The sequence below is a fragment of the Platalea leucorodia genome, assembly GCF_965183815.1.
Source record: "Platalea leucorodia genome assembly, chromosome: Z".
In the NCBI taxonomy this organism is placed as follows: domain Eukaryota; kingdom Metazoa; phylum Chordata; class Aves; order Pelecaniformes; family Threskiornithidae; genus Platalea; species Platalea leucorodia.
The window spans coordinates 70,775,641-70,798,085 of record NC_138858.1 but is presented as its reverse complement, the minus strand read 5'-3'; the positions used below and the strand labels follow the sequence as shown (position 1 = coordinate 70,798,085).

The window sequence follows — 22,445 nt, the reverse complement described above, 5'->3', positions numbered from 1 at the left end:
CATATTTACTACAAAAGAAAGGTGTGGGTTTTTTCCCTTTTTTTTCTGCCCTTTTTTTCTGTTTACTTGCATGGAGATGTGCATGGGTTTTTCTTTGAACTGTAAAAGATTATGATTTCAAAAATGAAGCACAAGGGGGAGCTAGTAATTCATCGTGCATGCATCCTTGTTTTCCTGCTATTTGACTCATTTATTTATGGTTCTTAACATCACAAGGTGCATTTGAACTGATGTGTGGTGTGTGTGTGTGTGTCCAAACAACTAGGGTGTGTTCTCTTCTGGTTATTTTGATCTACAAGTCTGCAGCAGCTGAAACAATTACTGAAGTACTTAAATTCTTGCTGCTGTACTGCTTGCGATAGCGAGCAATTCATTTGACTCTCAACTAAAACTATGATGAAGGTGGCTCTAATTTTGTTTACCATATTGATTAGTTGAAGGTGTCTTAAAATAGGTCAGGGAATGTTAGTGTAAAAAATCTAGTTTACCTCCTAGACCAATGGTTTTAAAAACCAGTTATTCCTAATAGATGTATACCTTGTCAGTACTAGCCTTACTCCGAATGAACTCTCCATCATGATTGGGAGATTGAGGAAGTTTCCAAAGTTTCTGTGAGAAATCCTTAGCCGATGAAAAATCTCTCTGAAGAATACTCAGTGCCAGCTGGTTCCCCTTAGAGTAAAAAATGTTTGGTGTGCGTTACTGGTCATGCATTGCAAGCGGAGATCTGCGAGTTCATTCAGTGTGTGGCGTTGTCACTATGTAATGGGTAAAGGTTTAAAAGTAAGCATTGTAGCTATGAATCAAGAGTTGTTACGGGAGAAGCCCTAGTTACTGAAAGAAGGTCACAAAAATAAAACTTATGTGTTGTCAATGTGTGGGCATACATACTGCTACTAAATACATGTATCTGTGGAGGCCTTTTTTGAGGATTTTTGAGTTGTTTTTGTTTTTAACATGTTCCTTTGTTTCCCAAGGAACCAGATGGATGTCAGAGTATGTAAATTCACGTGCAAACTCAGTGATGTATAAGAGGAATATTATCTTCTCTTTCAAAAGTAGTGTCATACTGTTAGCTTTTGTAACTAAAACCTTTGGATAAAAGTTCCATTTACACTCTGTTTCCAATCTTTTTCCTGCAGCTAATATCAAACAGCACTGTCCTTGTAACCACATTCTCCTAAGGTACAAGGAAAGTAAGAGAACATCTCTGGTCGTTTGTCTTGCTGCACATAGTTGTGAACCGTGTCATTTGTTCTGATTAACATATAAGGTTTTTTTGTTTGTTTGTTTGCTCACATCCGTTCTTTATAGAAGATTGTTATTATCACAACAAATTAACAACTACTTGAAAGAAAAAAAAAAATCTGCTTCACTTACCTTCAGTATAATTTAACAGAAGCATATTCGTTTACTTAGTTAACTGTTCTAGTTAACTGTTGCCAGTGAACCTTACTGTCTTGAGTCTGTCTGTGAAAATACTCTGTTCCTAGTTGAAGTTATGAATTGGTATTTTGGTATTAAAGAATAATCTTTGTTTTAAATGCATGGAACATCAGTTATATGTAGTTTGACTTTAAAATGGGGATTGATAGTAATAACAGCAGGAGAGTGTGATCCTGGTCTCTCTTATAGTGTAAGCAGGATCTAAGACCAGGGATTCAGATGTAAAAGTAATCTTTCTTGATATCCAAGGTAGACAACTGGAAATACTTGATGTCAAGTAGACCTGTTTCACTGGGTCTGTAGACATAAATATGTATCTATAGAAGCAGGCCTTTTATACACTTTATTTTTGTCAGCAGAGCATGACTTCTCATTCCTGTTTCTCTGGGCCTAGGCAGTGTGAAATCTGGTTCCTCTCAAAGACTAAGATGGGATTAATAAACCTTGTTGAAAAGAGAAAGAATCAAAACAAGGTGTTTAACTTCTTCCATATTGCTGCTTTAGGGTTTGAGTTTAGAATTGCAAAAAAAAAAAAATTACATACAGTGACAATAAATAATATTAAATACATACTGTAACAAAACTGCCTTGAAACATATAAAACCGAGATTAAAATTTCCCACAAGTTGCAGCTTATTTACTAGTCATTAATAAATGATCTGTAAATTCTTACAGAAATTCTTTTTAATTTTGAGGACCCTAATCTCTCAAACTCAAGCATATGTTTAACTTAGAGGTCTTGACACATTTCATGTAAGTCAGTAGGAGTTATCCCTTGCATAAAGGGAGCTACGCTTATACCTCCGTAAGACTGGAGTCTTTGTCAGCACTTAGCACAAGCACGTGGTGATTGGCATTCGGGAGCTTTGGGAGTGCAAGTACAGCCATTGTTTCATTATCTGGCCTAACTGGGGGCTGGGGTGCTCTTACCTGTACCAAAACTGGCTAATGTGGGTACGAAGGAATCTGTTACAGAAGTACCCAGAGCACGGTAACGTACAGTCCATATCTGGCAGAGGTCATCACTGGCTGGACTTAAGCAGCTGCTTTGATTTTTCTGCTTTGTGCACTTACATTCTAGGTTCAGGGAGGGGTTATTTGCCCGGGTACAAACTGCTGGACTTATGCTAAGTTTATGTGGTGGTATGCCTGACAGGGTCAGCGGGTGTGACATTAAGACAGCTACCTTTTTCCTTGGTCCATCCTGAATTCAGCAGGTGTAAACCAGGTGAAACCCGCTGTACTGTTGCTGGAAGCTGTGATGCTGACAGACTTGCACGATGCTGACAGTTTGCATTGCACATGTGTCTCTGTGTGGCAATGTTAACAGTAGTCTGGTTAACTGGGACATGCTGGCAAGGTAGTAATTGTTAAAAATAATAATAATGAAAAAAAACTAGCTGATTTTTGCTTAATAATTGAGTTCTAATGAAATGGGAAGGAACACTTTGAATCACAGACAAGAAAATTGTAGTATAGACAATGTTACTGTTTTTTTCAAGATGCAACTGTTGTTTAAAACTGTGTGACTTTTAGCAGAATTATAACATAAACTGACTTGTGCATACAGTTTTGCCCTCTAGAGATAACATACTGTTGACATAATAATGTTAACCACATAATTTCTATAGATGCTTTTAATGCCTTAAAATCTGCCCAGTGTTTATTTTCTGTGTTAGCTTTTGTTAAACCTCACACCTAATGGAACTATTGAGTTTCTGTTAAAGCTTGACCTCTGGCTTTTTTTTTCCTTTGCAGGTATTTGTGGAAACACTAGACAAATGTTTTGAAAATGTCTGTGAACTGGATTTAATTTTCCACGTAGACAAGGTACTGCAGTGAGCTTCTGTAGTATTTCTTGTCATGTAAAATGTGTGGTTCAACTGATACTTGGTATTAAACTCTGCAGTGATTCTACTTTTATTGTCAGTGAAATCTATAGGCAGTTTCTATCAACATATTTAGGACTTGAAAGCTATGGTGGAACGTGTCTTTCTGAGGAAAAATAAAAAGTAGGAGATTTGCCTAGTGTTGTTGCACATATAATTGTCAAATTGGAGACATCTGAATATTCTTAAAGTAGGACTTTGTTTCAAGAAATAATTTGTTCTGTTTTGTTTATGGTTAGGTGTAACATTACTCAGAACTGAAATTGTTACAGGGTTTTCCAGTTAAAGCTGGCATTTCCCTTTCAAATGCAATGATTATGTAATTTAAATGCTGTGTGGATCTTTCTCTTCTAAATCTCAAACAGACATGTCTTTTTTCGAACATTTAGAGACAATCTTGTTTGAATATTCCTAGCTATCAGGAACAAGTGTTTTATTTATTAATTTAGTTTTGAGAAATGCTATTACTATAGTAATCTTTCATTTAAAAGGACGTTGGCATCTCTTAGTGTAATACCTAAAATGCTGAGAATTGAACATACAGAATTTATCCGTCACTTGCATTTTGTGCCTACTATTGCTTTCCGTGCAGTCACCTTTCCCCATCTGTGAACATCTTTTTGCATCAACAGCAAAAGATGCGAAAGGAAAATAAGACAAAAATCACTAAAAGTGGACTAAAAATAGTAACAAGTATCTGAAATAACCATTTGGACCTGACTTAGTTTGTTTCAAAATCAGGAAGTTCTTTTGGAAGAAACACTTGTACCTTGACCAGACAGTGAAATGCAAATGACCTTGAGTAGGTGTTTGAACTGATACTGTGCTCATGACAAGTCATTAGGATTTCTAGCCTGGCTGGAACATGTTGGCTGTTTCCAAAATGGCAGACTAAAGTACAAAAGAATTTGAGAGGTTTATTTGTTGGCTTCTGAGCTTAAGGAACCCAAATACTGCAATCGTTTTGCGGCAAGGAGTTTGATCTTTATCTTTAGCTGCAGAATACAAGCTGTTGCTCTGTAGCATGTTTCATTCAGTAGCATTCCCTAGCATAAGTAGTCTTCCACACTTTATAGGAGAAACGTCTTTCTAATAAAATGTAGAGAACTTAGGTGCTTCCAAATGTAAAATTTCTTGAAGAATATTTTACTTTGTATCAGATATGAGATGATATTTTCTTCTTGAAATCTGTTTGTCAAAGGGAAGCTAAAGTTTAAGTGTTTCATTTGATTTACTAAAAAAACTGCATGAGAATCCCATTAAATGCTTAGGCTAGAATTTTCAAACTCTGAGGAAGATGTGTGGGAAGACCCTAAATAATAATTAGATATTTTAGGAAAAGTAACCAATTTCCAAAATAAAAGATCAGTGAAACCTTGAGTTAAAAAATTTTTGAACATGGCATTAATCAGTGCAGTGATTTTTTTTAACTTGAGTGTAAGTCGAAGAATACAATACAGAAAGCTGGACTTCTGCAGTAATGCAAGGCTACTACCAGCAGTACGGTAGCATTAGTTGTGCAGTTGTGACTAATCTGATGTCATCTCCATTCTTTTTTTTTTTTTCCCCTCCAGTGTAATTGGTTTGTAAGACTTAGTTTATACCATAACATGGGATCAAAACATTTGATTAGTACAGTTCGTTCATTAGTATTCTTCTAGATTTGTAAGAAAAAAACAGGAAGATGTATCTGTGAGAATGAAATTACAGCATTACATTCTCTTTAAGCTGCTGCTAAGATCACCTTGTCAAGAAGCAAAATGCATTGAGTCTTCTGAGTTAACAACATGTTAACTTTCTCTTGTCACATATTTGTGGCTTGGCTTGTTAATAGATTTGAAGTGTGCAATAGGGAAAAACAGCAACTGCTGCTGGATGTTTGGTCTAGACAGAGTCTTAAGTATAGTGGATACTTACACGTGGGAGCTGTTTGGGGTGAAACATGTCAAATATTTGTATTTTGCGTGGTCTGGTGTTGAGAAAAGTGAGGGCTGACTAATTGATTTGGATGAGAGTTGGCCTGTGTCTCAGTTCCTGATGGAGTTGTGGAAGGTGACTTTCTTCCATTCCTCTTGCTAGAACTGCCTGAAAAACAAGAAGTACCTTTCTTGTAAAAAATTATGTAGCATGTAAAAGAGTTTAACTATGTAATCTCAACAGCTGTTGCCTCTTTAGTAGCATTTTATGTGACATTTTTATAAGGAAACATTTGTTTTCATCAGGCAGCCATCATTACACAGGATCCAGTGATGACTTATAGTAACCTGGAGACAAGAAAGATACTTATTCAAGAAGAATATTGGTATAGTACTGAAATTCATTTGGAGAGTGGAATATAGGTGGGAATGAGATAGTGTTTCTTATGTGCTGTAGCAGATAAGGACTTGGCTTGTCGGGGAGTGTATTTCGTACAGGAGAGAACTGGGCTTCTCTTTTACAGATCAGCTGTATTAAAAACAAACTTGCTATAGCTGGAGCAAAATGTTGGAGGTTTATTTTAGTCCTGTACTGATTCCTACACTGAGTCCAGCAGTGTAATGCTTTCTGATGGAAAAGATGTCACAGAAAGCTATCTTAAGCATATTTTACAACTAAAATACTAGAACACATTCACTTAGGGATGTAAGGAAATACTTTTATTTTTCCACAAGTTTTTGGCACCTATTGAAATAACCCTGGGAGTATCATGATCTCTTCCAAGAGTTTATTATCTCACCAGAACAGTGAACCCTCCAGAATCAGATTGCAGCTTGAAGACAAGAAAAGGTGCCAGATTTTCCTAGGAGAGTTTTTTTCTTTGTGCATTCCTTCTCTGCATTTGTTAAAGCATGCATTCGTGCTTTTAGACAGTGCATGGAAGAGAAGTAGGAAGCATTCTTGATTTTTGTAAAAACACCTCAAAATTATTATTACAAAATGGCAATTTCAGATTTTGAAAAGTTGATGTTCTCAACAGTCTGATCTCTTTTTTTTAGAATATAAATGTAAGAGGTATATTCCATATTCCTTCAGTCTGTCACTTAAACACTATTTTAAATACACTGTTCAAGTGTATTTTGCACTTCATTTCCACTTAATGCTCTTTTAATTCAGAAAAATGTGTTTCTTTACGAAAACAATTAGTGAAATTTTTAATTAGAAAAAGTAGAGAAAATAATGTTTATTTGTTAATTTAATACGTATTTGCAATGAAAAAGAAGAAAGAATAGTTAATATGAAAAATATATGTCTTGCTAGTGCTTATATCTGGGCAAAAAAAAAGTGTTTTTAAGAGAACAAAGTAAATTTATTACAATATTTACATAATATTATTGGTCATAGTTGCTGTTTCCTTTCATTACAGGTTAACAAGTAAAATTAATTGTATTCTGTTATTTAGAAAATCATCCCTTTAGAAGGAAAATGGGGCAGGACAAAAAACTGGTTAAGCTACTGTGTCAATCCATGCTTTATAAACATCTTTAAATACTGTGTGTTAGACTTGCATATTGTGTACTAAAAGTAAGAAAAAAGTACAGAGAAAGGTAAGAAGCGTGATCCAAGGTATGGAACAGCTGGCATGGAAGAAGTTAAATATTCAAGATACTGGAGACAGAGAAGTAAGAAGTGGGGGGGAGGGGGGGGGAAAGCGTTGAAGGGCCTGAAGAAAATGAACAACTGTGTTTCTCAGAAATAAAGAAGAGTGGGATATCAGATAAAGTTTCAGGACGTTTGAAACAAAGAAAATGTATTTTTCATGACTGATAATTAAATTATGGAATGTCATTGTCCCATTTTATCATAGATACCAAGAATATTATAAATAAGTTCAAAAGTGATTAGACGTACTAACCAAAGGAAAATGGGACTATAAAATACAATAATATAGCAAGAAACGGCAAACAATCTGTGTTTCAGGAATCCTTAAGTTGGAGATATTTGGAAGCAGAGAATTTATGTCAGGATAAATAGTACTCTTAAGATTTCTTGCACAATTTTTTTTTTTTTTAAGTGTCAAGTGGTGAATTTTTGAAACCAGATAATGAACTGGGTGGATTTTGCCTCCAACTGAATAAAGTTTTTTAAGCGTGCTTGAGCGTAAGCAGAAATTTTAACTTTCATGTTTTTTAAAGCAACTTGCATGATGGGAAGTTAATGTTATCATGTACATCTTCTGTAACATGACACACTGAACATGAAATACTGAAACAACTGCTCAGCAGTAATTCATGGTGCTTTAACTTGTACTGTATAGAGGACTAGAGGACTTCCTGAGAGCAAAATGATAATAAAGCAATCCTTTAAAACACCAACAACTAGAGTAATGAAATAGTTTCTTTATGACTAAAAAGATTAAGGAAGGTATTTTCTTAATGTTTTGATGTAGGATACTAAGACTTGCACTTGTAGGCCCCAAACTGGACACAGTGTTCTAGATGTAGTCTAATACATTACTTCCACAGCTTGTTCTGTGAAGTTCTCTGCTGAATAAGAGCAGGGTAAGCAGGAACTTACTGAGATGTCATTTCTTGCCTCTTCAGTCACAAACATATGGAATATTCCTGTGCTGTAAAAGAAGGGCCAATTTCTAGAACTTAGCAAAGTTTTAAAGAATGTTAAGAGGACATCGAATTAAATTCCTTTTCTTCTCCGGGATGTAGGCTGGAATTTAGTCTCTTGTGTACTTATCAATGCAGTTTCAGATATCCTCCACAAATTAAAATGTATTCTTCAACCATGGAAACATTCTTTTGACTTGAAAGTGAATAGTTTCTGAATTTTGGGGCTATTAGTTGAGGCTAAAGTTACAGCTGGAATTTCTTCCTTGACATCACCAGCTCTGCCAAAAAGAGCAAAATGAGAAATACTCCCCTGAAATCTGGAGGTGATGACTGTGGTTGCTGTTTTGGAGCCGGTGCATTTTTAAAAAGAAAAAATCCAAATCTATAATCTGCAGTAGCAAGTGATGGTATTTGCACTGTTATGCTGTATTTTTATTGAGTGACCACTCAATAAAATATATTGAAAATAACCACTTCATAGTAAATGCTCAGATTAGATTAAGACTAGCCAGAAAATGTTCCACTTTTATAGGGAGACGTGAATCATTTACTTGTCCTTCTCTAAGTCTGTATAATGCCCATTCAGAAACTAGAAAAGAAAAAAATCCTAGATTTCATAGCATATGAAAAATACTTTCCGAAGTAAATTCTTGATAAAAGTATAACCAAAATCGCCAGATGAATACTGTATTATGAAGACTTTTTTAGTTTTCATGTTTTGTTTCTGGTGGCTATACGTATTGTAATAGCTAGTCTTTCTATATGCTGAGGAGAGTCCCACATGGCTTAAAAGTTGTGGAGTAGTCAAGAGGGCCAGGTAAACCTGTGCAGAAGCTTAAAAACATCACTGATCTGGGAATGGAGTGCAATTGTGACTGAAGCTGCAAATCTGTCTACTTCTAAAACACATCTCTTGTACCATTTCCTCCCTAAGGAATTATCAAACCTAATATTGTGTTGATAGACTTGAACTCTGATTCTATAACATCTTTAGCCAGACCCCTTTAAAGTGGCCATCTTTATGACCATCACCAGTGGTAGAGATGTGTTATCTTCTAAATGCTGTTACTGCTTATTGTTAACTTTTTGGTTAAGGGAAAAAAATTGCCATTTTTGACTGTATTTTAATACTCTTTTTTTATAATAATTTCCATATTAACATCTTCGATATTTTCTTTTTGATACTACCAACACCTTAAGTCAATTTTTTGCATCATCCACTTATATTATCAAGCTTTCCATATGAGTAAAATGGAGAGTTGCCTGAAAAATCAATGTTTTTTCAGTTGATTCTATTGAATACGTTGTATATTTCATCAGGTGTCTGTGAAATAATTCTTTGCAAATTTGTAACCAAATGCAAATTTATGTAAGTTTTTTGGTCTTAATATTTTAGGTAGCCCATACCGTGTATTTACTAACTCCTATTTGTGTACAGCTATAAACTGTTTCCTTATGCTATGAGTAGAAATAAATTTTCAGTAAAAAGGAGTAAATATTGGTGACATCTTTCGATGCATTTGGATTGTCAGTGTAGAGTAAACTAATGTTAGATTACCATGGTTTTATCCTTTTTTCTGATTGTGATGCTAAAAAGCTTTTAAATTCACCTAATAACAAGCTAGGAGATTTAATTCTTTAGCAGAAGCTTTTTAGCTTGGCATGTTATGAGGGACATATATAAGCCAGTATTAAGAGAGTGGCTCAGTAAGGATTGTTAATCTTTCTCATCAGCTTTTGATTCTTAAAGCTCTTCTCAGCAGCAATAAGCAGAGAGGAAGAGCTGTTTTCAGCCTCTCTAAACACATTCATTGTAAGTTTGTACTGGAATATAATTTATCTGGGAATCAGCTCTTCAATTTTCTTTTTGAGGTATGGCACAAAAACGGGAAGTATGGTGGTTTTTGATACACTACTTGCAACTCATCTTTAGAATTGTTTGATTTAGAGATTTACTTCTACCCTTGATCCACAGGGAAATTGCAAGAATATCCAAAATAGCAGAATTATGGTTTGAAGTATCAGATTGTACAATGTGTTTCTTTCAGAAAAGTAGTAGAATGTTCCTTGTCTTCAGAATTATAATGGGCTTAAAATATTATACATTACATATTAACTCTGGATTTTTACTAGAAAGTACGTGGAAGCATGCCTTTAAAAAAAAAAAAAAGTAATCTTTAGATGTGAATACAGACTCTGAGACTCTGAAGCAGAGATTTGTGAACCAGGGCTCGCATTCTCAAATCAGGGTTGCAGGGAAGAGGGATATTTAGACATACCCATTTCATTAATGTCCCCAGCTGGCTTATGTAGTCCTTCAGTTTGAGTCCTAGCTGTCAATCTTAGTCCTAGATGCTGAAGACTGCTTGTTTATGGTGTAGCTCAGGTATGGGTCAACTCAGGTATGTTAATTCTACTGCTAAGCCTAGTCTCGGTACCCGTGGTGGGTGAGCATCGCTATGTCTCTCTTCCTTCATAGATGTAGTCCCAAGTAGTTTTTACACGTCTATTTGTGAGCAATTCGTTTAATCTTGTAGAACCTGCTCCTTAGAGGTATTACTACTATTGATGCTAATTAGAACTCTTCTCTGTAGTCCTTGGATAGAAAACAGGTACTGAAAGAAAGATGATTGTGAAAGTTTCTTCTAGCATTGGTAAGCAAAGTGGTATAGCTGATGAGTTTGTAACAGAACTATGAGTAAAGAAAATACTGGAGAAATGAACAGTGAGTTATGAGCTTTGTTCCCAAATGGTTTTAAATAAATTGCTAACATTAATTAAGTGACTCACAGAATATATGTGTTCCTGCATTGAGGAATCTAGATATCATCTGTCCATATGCGTGTAGAACATTTTGCATTGTTAAATTGTTTTTTGGTCTTTTTTAGGTCCATAATATATTGGCCGAAATGGTCATGGGTGGAATGGTTTTGGAGACCAACATGAATGAAATTGTCACTCAGATTGATGCTCAAAATAAACTGGAGAAATCTGAGGTAAGAGTGATGCATTGTGTAGTTTCTAAACTAAAAACATGGTTGTAGTAAATGCATGCTATATAATGCTGTTTGTCCTTCAGTAGCAAACTATATACAGCTGCTTGCTTATAATGTTAAAAAGTGGCAATGTATCGTTAGGTTAGGATATCGTACCTTTCATCGTAAGTAATAATTGCTTAGAGTCACTGCTGATTAGTTTTTGCTATTTATATCTAATAGCATTGGGTGCCATTGGTATTGAGATACTTCTATAGTTCTCTAAGTTTCTCTTGCAGAAAGCATTTAATTTCCTGTGTATTTATTATGCTGGACTAGTGACTATAACAATTAAAGAACTTAGATAAAGAACCAAAGTGTATATACAAAGACTACGTATTCCTGTCTGCTAGTATGTTTCTAGCACCTGAAATAAATGGCAGCATATTTAGTGTCACAATAATACTGCAACACAAAATAATAAATTGGACTGAAATGGACTAGATAGAATTTAAAGCCCAGTTTTAGACCCGTTAGAATAAATATGAATTCTGCCATTTTGGTAATCTGAACATTTGGTCTTTGGTTGAGTAGGTTCGAGTGAGAAAATGATACTCTGTATATGCCCGTAACAGTCTGAGTGAGGGATACTCACGTAAGTTGTGGGAATTCCTTTTCAATTCAACAATCGTTGAATTTGTGTTTAGGAAAGAAACTTAGACTAAGAAAGGATTTTAGAATTACTTTAGCTATGACACAGAATATTACTGTTCCTTTAACATCACCAGACATGCCTTGTAAGCTGTAATACTACTAGTACGTCATAGCTAAGTCTGTGATTGATTCTTATTGATGAGATTAATTCCACAGAACACAACATCTGATTTTTGAAGCGTAATATTCAAATTTCTAAACAAACATTTGCTTGAATTGGAGACTGTTTCTAAAGTTGAAGTCAGCTGAGTAGATTGAAATATTGCAGGTGGCATAAATATGAATTAAATGACATTTTAGAAGACCTAGAGAACTTCCGAGTTTTAACTTAAGTGCAACAGAGAGAAGTGAATTCTTCAGGTTTTTTGTGGTACAATGTATACTGTTCTCCTAATTCTGCAATCTCACACTGCACCACCTCAAGTGTTTTAACACATTTAATTGTTTTGCACAACTTCCAAACTGCATCCAAGAACAAGACCACGCTGTGTGAAAAAAAGGAAAAAGCTAGGCATGATACGATACAGTGCATAGCAATATACAGCCACAAGGATTGTATTACAGGTTATGAAGATGTCCAATATGTTCATTCTAACATCTTTCTCAAACTCAGAATGGGCCATTGATCACAGAGATTAATATTTGGAATTATTCTCATAATTTTTTGCTATATTTGAATAGCTTCTGTATACATACATTTTTCTTTATTTGATGAAAAAGTAACATAGTGTTCCAAAAGCTAAACTTACTGAGCAGCTATGTTCTAAGATGTATCATGCACATATCAGTTTTATGTAAAAGCATTTAATTAAGGTATTTATTCTTAATTATGTAAATTCTCTTACCAAATCTACTGTAGACCAGTCTCTGACTAGTCATCTGAAACACATTGATTCAGTGCAGCCAGCTCCAATACTTGCTGTTTTCCATTATTCATCAGTAAGTCATTCTTTCTTTCAAGATGCTTTTAGTATAAAAATAGGTGGTAGAAGACATAAAAAACATGTAGAGCTCAGATCATATGCAAGGCAAATAGCAACTTCTTCCTTTACATTCAGCAATGAATTATAGAAGGTAAAGAAGTAGCAGTGATAAATTAAAACACTTGGTGACTGGGATGGAGTAGAACATTTCACAGTCTGCTCACCACAAATGCATTTTTTATTTTTTTTTTAGTTCAGTGACTGTTTTTTTTGTTGTTTGTTTTTTTTTTCCCCAAATTTAACAGTTACTGTAATGCTGAGATATTTCACAATACCTGGTAACTATTTCCTCAGATCATTAATCGGTTTTTTTTCACTTATATCCACAGAAATTTCCTGATTGCTATTTCTTTTCCTTGCGTCTTTTTGATCAAGATTGTAAATCTTTCAACATGTCTTTCCTGAACATGTATTTTCAAGATACAAGCAAATCCAGTTCATGTAAATCAAAATCAGTAATAACTTAATATTTTTGAATGCTGGTCACTAAGAAATCAAAACTAGTGGATCTTCTTAGTTTTCTTTAATTTAAAAAAATAAATTATTTTTAAAATTTATAGATTATTATTGATACAGTCTGTAGTTCATAGGGCTGCCACCTATGGCACAGCACTCTTGCTTTAGTCTTTTTGGCTTGTTAGACCTCCGTCATAGCTCTTGTATCCATAAAATAGCTGCTTTAAGGTTGAATTGCCTTTTCTTTTCTAGCTGAAATAACGAAGCTAATAAAGTTGTAATTGAGCTACATTTTCAGAAATATTTTAAATTTTGTGTTGTGCCCACCTAGCTTCCCTTAATATACAAAATGTAGCCATCTGATATCAGGTATTTGTTTAGTTATGTATTAGCTTTCTAAACAGGCTTTCAGTTAGAATTTAGTGAAGAAGATCAAATGTATTTATTAAATTCACAAATATTTGAGCAAAGCTATCAACTCAATTTGCTAATGCTTTCAACAGAGATTAATTATTTAAACCACTATAAGGGAGTCCCTAGCTTTGATTTCTGATTCAGCTTTTATATTGCTTGGATGGGCTACAAAAGAAACTCTATATCTACCTTGAGAAATGTTGTCTTAAATGCATTTCCCTACCTTTCAGTTTAGTGTTTATCTGTGAATGGATTTCTGGTCAGTCCTCCTAAAGCCAAAGGATCATTGTGATTAAGGGAGGGAATTTTTGGGAGAGGGGTCATTGGGATTTTATCCAGAACCTCTGGAAGTATTGTAGGTAAACCTGGGCTACCTCTTCGCTATTTGGAGTGTTCAGCTGCGTGTGATGTAGATTTTTAAGTTGGACCTCATTTTTTCCGAACCTCCTGATCTGTTCTAGCTCTTTCCATTCTTCTCTCTTACAGACCTTTATCTTTCAGTCTCCCAGACAGGACAGGTAGACAAAGGTATTGCTGACTTTTAGAAAAAATGTACTTTTAACAAAAAGGGAAAGCAAAATGATGTCAAAGGCAATAAATTATGTAGGCCAGACTCAAAAATTATGTGTAAAAATACCCACACTAGTCCTTGTAGCCTACTTTTTGTGCTAGTTTCTTCTTGTAGTTCCCTCATCTTTTTATTGGCTATAGTGTATTTTACTAGCTTTCCATTGACATCATATTTTTTATTTTATTTCTCTTCCTGCATTTTAGAATTTAACTTTTCTTTCTATCATTGTTTAAGAAACATAGGAATATGAACTTGTATGAATATTAACAAAAAAAACCTGCAAAACTAATCTGAATAAAAATTGAACACACAGATAACAAAATATGATGTGATGATGTAATAGAAATAGCTTCCTTATTGGGAGAATTTTGTACCTGATAATCTAAAATGGGTAATATGAACTCTTTTGTTTCACTTTTTAGTATTTCCAAATGAAAACAAATAACTTCTACCTGCTTGCAAAGAGAAGTTTCAGAATAAGTTTCAGGTGAACAAAACTTAAAAAACAAAAACAAAAAAACACCCAAACCAACAAACTCAAATAGTTTTATACATATGGAATAAAATTATCAGTGCAATTTGTAAAGATTAAGTAGAAATACCAGAGCTGATCTGTCAGCCTTAAGTATATCAACATAAAATGAGAAGGGCTGTCAGCATGTACTCAACTTCAGATGTACATTTGCTGCCCTTGCAATCTGAATCACTGGATTTTGCTTTAAGATATCTTGCTGACTGCAGTCACTGAACATGAATATTAACAAGGAACTTAAGAAGGAGGAAAATGTATGTTTGAAGTTCAGTTTATGGTCATTGTCTCCCGTCATTTGCTGTTTGAAACATTTAGTTCAACTCAACAGTTTGAATGTCAGTCGATGTTAATTGCAGTACTTCAAAATTCATTTCCACTCATTTTAAGTACCAGTATATTCAAACTGCAAGTATTTTAAATAGTTGGAATCTTAAGCAGATGAAGTTTATTCAATTTATGAATAGCTTTGCTCTTTACTTTTTACATGATCTTTCTAGGATAATGTAATACCTTTAAGATTTAGCAAATTCTGTAATTCTGTAATTGGATTTAGTAGCACTAAGTTGTAAAGCACTAGCTAAAAATATTTTCGGGTAATATGAAACATTTTACCTAAATTTGAAGTATGCTATAGCACATGGAGAAAATCAAGTAAATGACCTTCCTCTGCCTAATATGTCAATACTTGTAACATATAATCTGTATTTCATTGTAGCAGTAGGGACCTTGATTTCAGTTGTTTGTGTTTTTTGTTTTTTTTTTTTTTAATTTGTGCAAAGCTACTTTTCTTTTTCTCTATTCTGCTCACACATATTCTGTTTTTATTTTTGGGTCTGGCAACGAAAAACAAACAAATAATTAGTCATTCCCATCCATTACTCTCTTTGTGATTCAAGTGCTTAAAATTTCTAAGAGTATGTCTTAAGTCTTCTTATCTGTTTGGCCTCATTTTGATATACTTGCAGACTTCATTTTGTTTTTTCTCTAATTATGTTCATTTATTTAACTTCATAAGCAGGGGACATGATCATTCCTTTATATTATGTATTGCATCCTTTCATGATTTCATAACCCTGCTGCTTTGAAGTCATACTTGTTCTGGAAAGAAGCATTGGTACGAAACACCAGCGGCAGAGAGGTCCTAGTACCTCCGAAATATCTGGAAAAGGGTGGCTTATTTTGCAAAGTGTTAGCCTTCATTATTTTGTTTTCCAGTAGGCTGTACATTTTTGTATGGTTATTTTAGTGATAGCTAGCTTTGTATAGAGTTGTTTGGGATGTTGGTTTGAATTTTTTTTTTGGTATATGCATATTAACTACATTTGTGATGTGCAGTACTTTTTCCAAATGATCTGAATTTCATTTTAAAGAGTAAAACAATGTTTCTGGGATCACTTTCATATAAAGTTATCAGTGGGGCATTATGAGAAAGGGTGATGATAAGAATGAAGAAAATTATTTCCTGTAGTGGTAAATAATGACCTAAGTAAATTAAGCACAGCTCATATTTCTCACTTGATAGACTAGGACAAGTAGAATAAAAGTTCTGTTATTAAATGTGTCTATTTCAATCTTTAAAATAGCATTATTGTTTTGCATATGTGGCATTGCTCTTTCACTCTAAAAGTATATGAACATGTTTACAAGCATTTTTTTCAGTAACTGAACCTAAAATTTTAATATGCAGTGTTTCAACGTTAAAGTACAACCTTCAATAACAAATGAAATTGAGAATACAAAGCAGCTGTGGCAAAAATGTGGTGTATTGGCTTATTGTAATACCAGCTGTATGCAATTCGTATTGTATTTCTGAAATTTCATTAGTACGTCTTAAGTTTCATTTTCACTTGCTTAAGTAATTTGCTTGCTGTGACAGACTATTCATCATTCACTGCATGTTTAAAGCTTGCTACGTGTTTGGTTTGGTTTTTTTTTTTTTTTCCAAGTGGAACAGTTTTTTCTTTGCACCTCACCAACTTACCTGCTGAATTATTTCATAAAAAAGGCAGTTGAAACTTATCCAGTTCAATGTTACAGTGATGGCTCTTCTTAAAAGGTCCTTAACCCCACTGGGCTGGAAGTACTTCTTGTAGTACCTTTGTGTTTGTAAATACAGTTCCCTTTCTGTGAAAGAAATGATAAATAAATGGAAGGACTGCGTACTAGTTCACTGTTTGACATGCTAAAAAGGAATGCTAAGGCATTTGGATATAATATCATTTGAAATAATGTATTAGTTTTCGGGTTTGGGAGTTTAAGTACTTTTCAGTCATTTTATCCATTAGATATTTTTTATGAACTGTCTGCTTTCTCTTAGAAATACTTTGACTGTTGTGCTTGATAGGGTTGACATTAATTGTGATAAGTAGCATTCTGCTGTGCATATTACGTATACATTGAATTACAAACCCACTTAATATAGAGAATTACAGGAGAAGAGACTGTAATAGTTTCAGAATTTCTATTCCAGCATATGATAGTGAAAGACAATCTCGCTGGCAAAAACAGAGGTAATCTGAAATTCATGGTACTTTTGTTGGGGATCTTTGCTGATCCTGATCCAGAATGGTCCTCATGAAATGTGACTGTTGGAAGTCGTGACTGTATAGGGGGGTGGAAGGGCAATGGTCATGTAAATTGTGGTATTTTAAATAATTCTCAATTGTGTCTCCATTGTATCCTATGCCATTGGGGCGGGAGGCAGGGCCTGTAAGTCTGTGTAAAGAGGATAGCTGCAGGTAGGTAAAAATAATGACCAGTTATACTAAAACTTTTATTTGTCCATTAAGAATAATTAACTTTCATTAAATTAGGGTAAGGAATCTCCATCCTAGTCACCTAGAAGGCATCTCTCTTTTGAATTGCCAGCCATGCCTGTGTGTGTGGACCATGTCCATCACTTATGATATTTTTCTGGTTTCCCATTGTTTCAGTTACAAATTGTATAATTCATTGCTTTTGTTACTACTTTATTAGTATTTTCATCTCCTCTATGGAAAACAGTTTACATTGCCCCGCTTTTGGTTTAGCTTAAAGAATTTTTCTCCAGTTACTGAATATAGAATTTAAAGGATAGAACCAAATAAAAAGGAAATGCATTTATTGTTTTATCTGATACAACTTCATGGGTAGTTACCTCTTGATTTCAAATTAGTATTTCCAAGTTCTCAAATATGAAAGGACAGTGTTGAGCAGCTTCATATCTTCTGCACTGTTTTTTAATAAATACCATTAAATTGCAGTGTCCAATACTGCTCCTTTAAGATACTGCTTAAGATTCAGGGATGCAGATTTTGGATACTTGCATTTCTTAATACTACTAGTGTTAGGTCCAGATTTTCCCCTTCATGAAGGTATTGTAATTGAAACAGCCTCTGAAGTGAATGGCCCGATAGCCTTGGTGATGTTAGTGGAAACCAAGGAAACGGAGGCTTTGAAAATATTTTTTTGCACCTTTTTAGTTCTACTTAGTCTGTACTTCTGAGAACTGATAATTTGGATTATGTCAGGGCCAAAGTGAGAGCAAATTATTTGGTTGCATTAGAGATTTAAGATTTCCCGAGCTTTCTCCTCTACCCCGACATGCCTTTCCCAACTTTGGCTTGTCTCTCATATGAGTATTTGGCAGGGGGGATGTTATAACAGATGACTCAGGGCTTTCTGGTCTCTGTTTCTGGTACTGGGAATCCTCCTGTGACTAAAATCTAGGGATTTATGTTGTTTTAGCCTTTCCATGTGATATAAAAGGGCTAGTTCAAAATCAGAAACTTTCATCAGTTTTTTGACTACGGCTTATGTTTTTGAAGGGAGAAGGAGAACAGTAGGTAGGATTTTAAGGGGAAATCTTACGTTAATTTGACCTTACATTTATTTCTTACAAGAGAGTCATAAAAGGGAGAAAATATTTTTTTTGGACAGCCTTCAAAAAGCAAAGTTGTTATCTGAGGAGTATTTGGGCTGTCTATCTCCTTTTTGAGCAATAGTGCAGGTGGACACCATGAAAGTGAGATGTGCTCCTCAGTAATTAAACCCTGTAACTGCAGTGAATTTCAGTGAAAATCAAGAATCTGAAAAGGTTATACTTTCAGCAGTAGTCACCTACCAATACTGTTAAATAATCAAATATGAAACAGACTTTTCCAGAAGTTTTTCTTCTTTTGTTTTGCTGTATTTCTTGCTCAGAACTATTTTATCTGCAAATGCACTGGTTTCTTCAGTCTTTGACACTGTTATAATGAAAGACCTTCCATTTCTACAGGTTTAGTGTTTTGTTTAACCAGTTCTTCGTATGTTACTTTGTTTCTTGTGAATTGCTCCTTTTTACTGGGCCTGCAAGATGCCACACTCTGAAACTGTAGTAGTTTTGAAAATCACTTTGTGGTTTTTATTATTTTTTAATATTTTTAATCCTACTTTTAAAACATCGAAATAAAAAGTTTAATTTTTTTACGTATTCACAGAATTTGGAGTATGATGTCTTTTTCTGCAAATAAGAGCTCTGTTTTTAAAATCTTCCAAGCTTTTTTTTTTCCAGCAAGAAAAAAAATTATTTTTACACTTTTGTGGCAAGCCTGAAGTAAAACCCCACACCTAATTCTAAATACACCTAGAGAATCTGAACTTTTAGGAGAAACATTTCCATACTTAAAATGAATAGTACCTTTTCTACACAGCATCAAATACAGTAACAACTTAATTATTGGCCTTTTTTTAATAGTTGTTAAAATAACAAGGTTTTGAAGAGGTGTTCTTCAGAAGCAATAGGGAAAGATCATGTTCTGCACGTCTTCAGACCTCTGAGCTGTAAATCATCTTTGTTGGCATTTCAGTAATATACCCTAGTGTGTAAACTCTGCAGTTATTTTATCTAAAAGGCAAACTGAATGGAAGTCAGTAATGAATTTGCTTCTATATTGTAAAACTTTCATATTTATACAGAATTTAAATGAGAGAGACTACATACAGTAGAGGACTTTAATACAAAATAGGTACTTCAGTGTTTAATTTGGCATAACCAGGTTATTATGTAATGTTCCAGTGTGCCTGGGGGCTGCGGGTATGTTAGCATATAATTAGATACTGTGGGAGAACAGATTATTCCAGTTGGTCTATAGAAATGATTGCTCTGCATGCTCTTTATCACCCACAAATGCAAGGTGTTTATCCTTTTCATTTTAGGCTGAGCCACCTTGAAATACCATAAAAATATATATATATATATTCCTTTAGATAAATAATGTGGTTCAACTGACATTCAGTAGTGTGTTACTTTGAGGTTACATATTTTGAACCTGTAACCAATGTTAGTCGACTGTAAACCATGTGAATTTTTAGAATAGGTAAGAGACAAAGACAGCACATTGGACTTCAAATACCGCAAGATTGTCTGTTCTGTAACCTACACATTACACACGCTTGGATAAGCCTCCTGTTCCTCCCCACATACTTTTCCATCAAGTTGACATTACATGTTTTACCATATAAAAAAGAATGTGTGAACTGTTTTCTCTTTCTGGTTTAATATTTCCAAATAACCCATTTCATTCCAAACACAATTACCATCTGGTCTTTCTAATTGTGTAACCATGGAAATACTTGAAAAGTTAGTAGTCTGTGTATATTGCTAGTGAATCTTCCTGTGACCAGCTTTGGCTGACTTGCATTTTTCCTCACTTTATACACAGGCTGGTTTAGCAGGAGCTCCAGCCCGGGCTGTTTCAGCAGTAAAGAATATGAATCTGCCAGAGATCCCAAGAAATATTAATATTGGTGACATCAGTATAAAAGTGCCAAACCTGCCCACTTTTAAATAACATGGCTACTCCAGGTAAAACCAAGGAAGAAATGTAATAGAGATTTACCACATAATTGTTTACTACATAAATGACATGTCTAACTTTTACTGTTTGGATAAAACTCAAGGTACTGTATAGACATAATTTGAAAAATCAGTGTGTGGAGTTGAATGTTGCTTTTGTCTTCTTTGTGAAATTAAAGGAAATGGGTAGTTCCCGTGTGATTTCTAAATTACATTCCTATGCCCTTGTAAGGCATATCACTGTGTCTCGGCTGCTGCAGTATTTTGAGAAAGTATTTAAGATGTTCTTTACTTTGTATAACCTATAACGCTGAGGTTTTTTGTATATTCACTAAGGTCTATAATTAGTGCATTCCTTCAGTATTTCTGCTGTTTGTCATGATTATTTAAGACTTAAGTGCAAATGTTGCATGAAAACATTAAACTCTTGTTTTGTTTAAATAAAATCATAACAAACTGGACTTCTAAATACCTGTTTGTCTGAAATCTACTCTTTGCAATAAATCATGCTATTTCCTATTAATGGAGCCAATTGACTATATATAAATACTGTTGTAGCAAGCATTAATGTTGTAGTTTAATCTCTGAAGGAATTACATGGGGATATTGCGTTGAACATATTGGCTCTTTACATTTCTTACAAAAGCTGTTCATTATTATTCTGAAGGAAAAACTGCCTTTACTGAAGATCCGATGACTTCTGTTTACATGTAGATGTTGAGAAATACGTACACAATCTGATAGACTTTCCCTGACGGTCTGACTTTGGTTTGGGGAAAAGGGTCTCTGCAGCTGCTGTGTGTGTTGTGAGAAGTACAGAATGGGCTGAGGAGATTGGGCAGCTCGGAACTGTAAATGTGAGTGTGTCAAGTAATGTGATAAAGAAAGGCACTCTGGAAAGATAAATGAGGATACTTTAATAGGGCCTCTGTGCCTGGTAACATTTGTGATTCTCTACTTTGAGAATTAGATTTATGAGATACTTACTATTGTCAAGACCTCAGAAAATCTAAGTGCTGTCACCTCTGTGTAAGTTGCTCAGCTCTTAAACTCTTCTGTGATTTAAAAAAATAAAGGGGGTTAGTAACTGGTTTTTATAATCATAATCTTAAGCTCTGTGTGATGTACAAGTCTGTTTAAATGAATAATAAAAATATCATTGTGATATTTAAGAATTCCTGTAAAGTTTTCTTCTCCAAAAAAGTATGCCGTTAATACTGTATATGAAAACACAATAATATTGTATCAAGGACAACACATTTCAGGACTAATCTGAGAGGTCCTGTGTTACTTCAGAAACTGGGATTTGATGTAAACCAAGCATTCTTTTCCTTTGAGTTGAATGTTAAGACACACCCCACAGGATAAACTTGGAATCACATCACATTCTGTGTTTGATCCATAGTTAGTATCATTGGTGCCTTTGAGAGCATTTGAGAGTGAAAAAGAGAAAGAGAAATTACTTTTGAAGTAGAAGATCTGATACAATCCAAGCAATTTTAATGTATTTCTTTGGGGGGAGGGAAGAAAATTCATGTATATTGTTCATGTTGCATTTAATAAGCATCAAGTAACACTTAATATTTTATAAATGCTTTTGGAAACAGAATTGCCATCTCCATACCTTTTGAAAAGAATATTTATTTTTCCAAATTAAGTCTCTTAGTTTGAGGCTTCAGGAAATTTCAGGTGGGGTTTAAGTAGAAAACTGCCACTTTCTCATTTCCACTGAAGAAATTAAGACAATGAAATGTGCAGCTTTTTTTTTTTTTCCTATGAAGTATTCTTTAGTATTCCCAAGTTAGACAGCCTAGCTAGTACAAATCTGGAACTGATATAGTTTCACCTGCTTTTGCCAACTTTTGTTTTTCTGCTTAATGCATAGACCATGTGACATTCAAAGTAAAGATGTTGAAAATTTTCCACATTGTTCCCCCGTGAGGATTTAGTTAGTGCTGCTGCTGAAGGATAAATAGGAAATTTTGAAGCGTTTGGTACTCTGACCTACAGAGAGTTCTTCTGGCTATTTGTGAAAGGAGCTCACAATTTCAGAAATTCTTCCAGGTCCTCTATTTTTTGTCTCACTTTTTTCCCCTCTGATTCATT

At 34.4% G+C, this 22,445-nt stretch overlaps 1 protein-coding gene across 20 annotated transcripts in view; it reads left to right on the top strand.

Moving 5' to 3' along the window:
• The window catches only part of AP3S1 (adaptor related protein complex 3 subunit sigma 1), a 45,504-nt gene that overhangs the window by 12,857 nt on the left and 10,202 nt on the right, over window positions 1-22,445 (top strand). For 9 of the 20 annotated variants that reach the window (XR_014230695.1, XR_014230696.1, XR_014230698.1 and 6 more), the window contains exons 4-5: window positions 3,205-3,276; window positions 10,765-10,872. Coding sequence is in view for 7 of the 20 variants with exons in the window: in XM_082336492.1 (XP_082192618.1) it covers window positions 3,205-3,276; window positions 10,765-10,872 (180 nt within the window). In the remaining 13 variants the exon portion in view is untranslated. Of the gene's footprint in view, window positions 1-3,204; window positions 3,277-10,764; window positions 10,873-12,877; window positions 13,031-13,904; window positions 16,608-20,205; window positions 22,427-22,445 lie in introns of those variants that run through there. The other 11 variants (XM_082336488.1, XM_082336489.1, XR_014230705.1 and 8 more) reach the window with 10 other exon arrangements.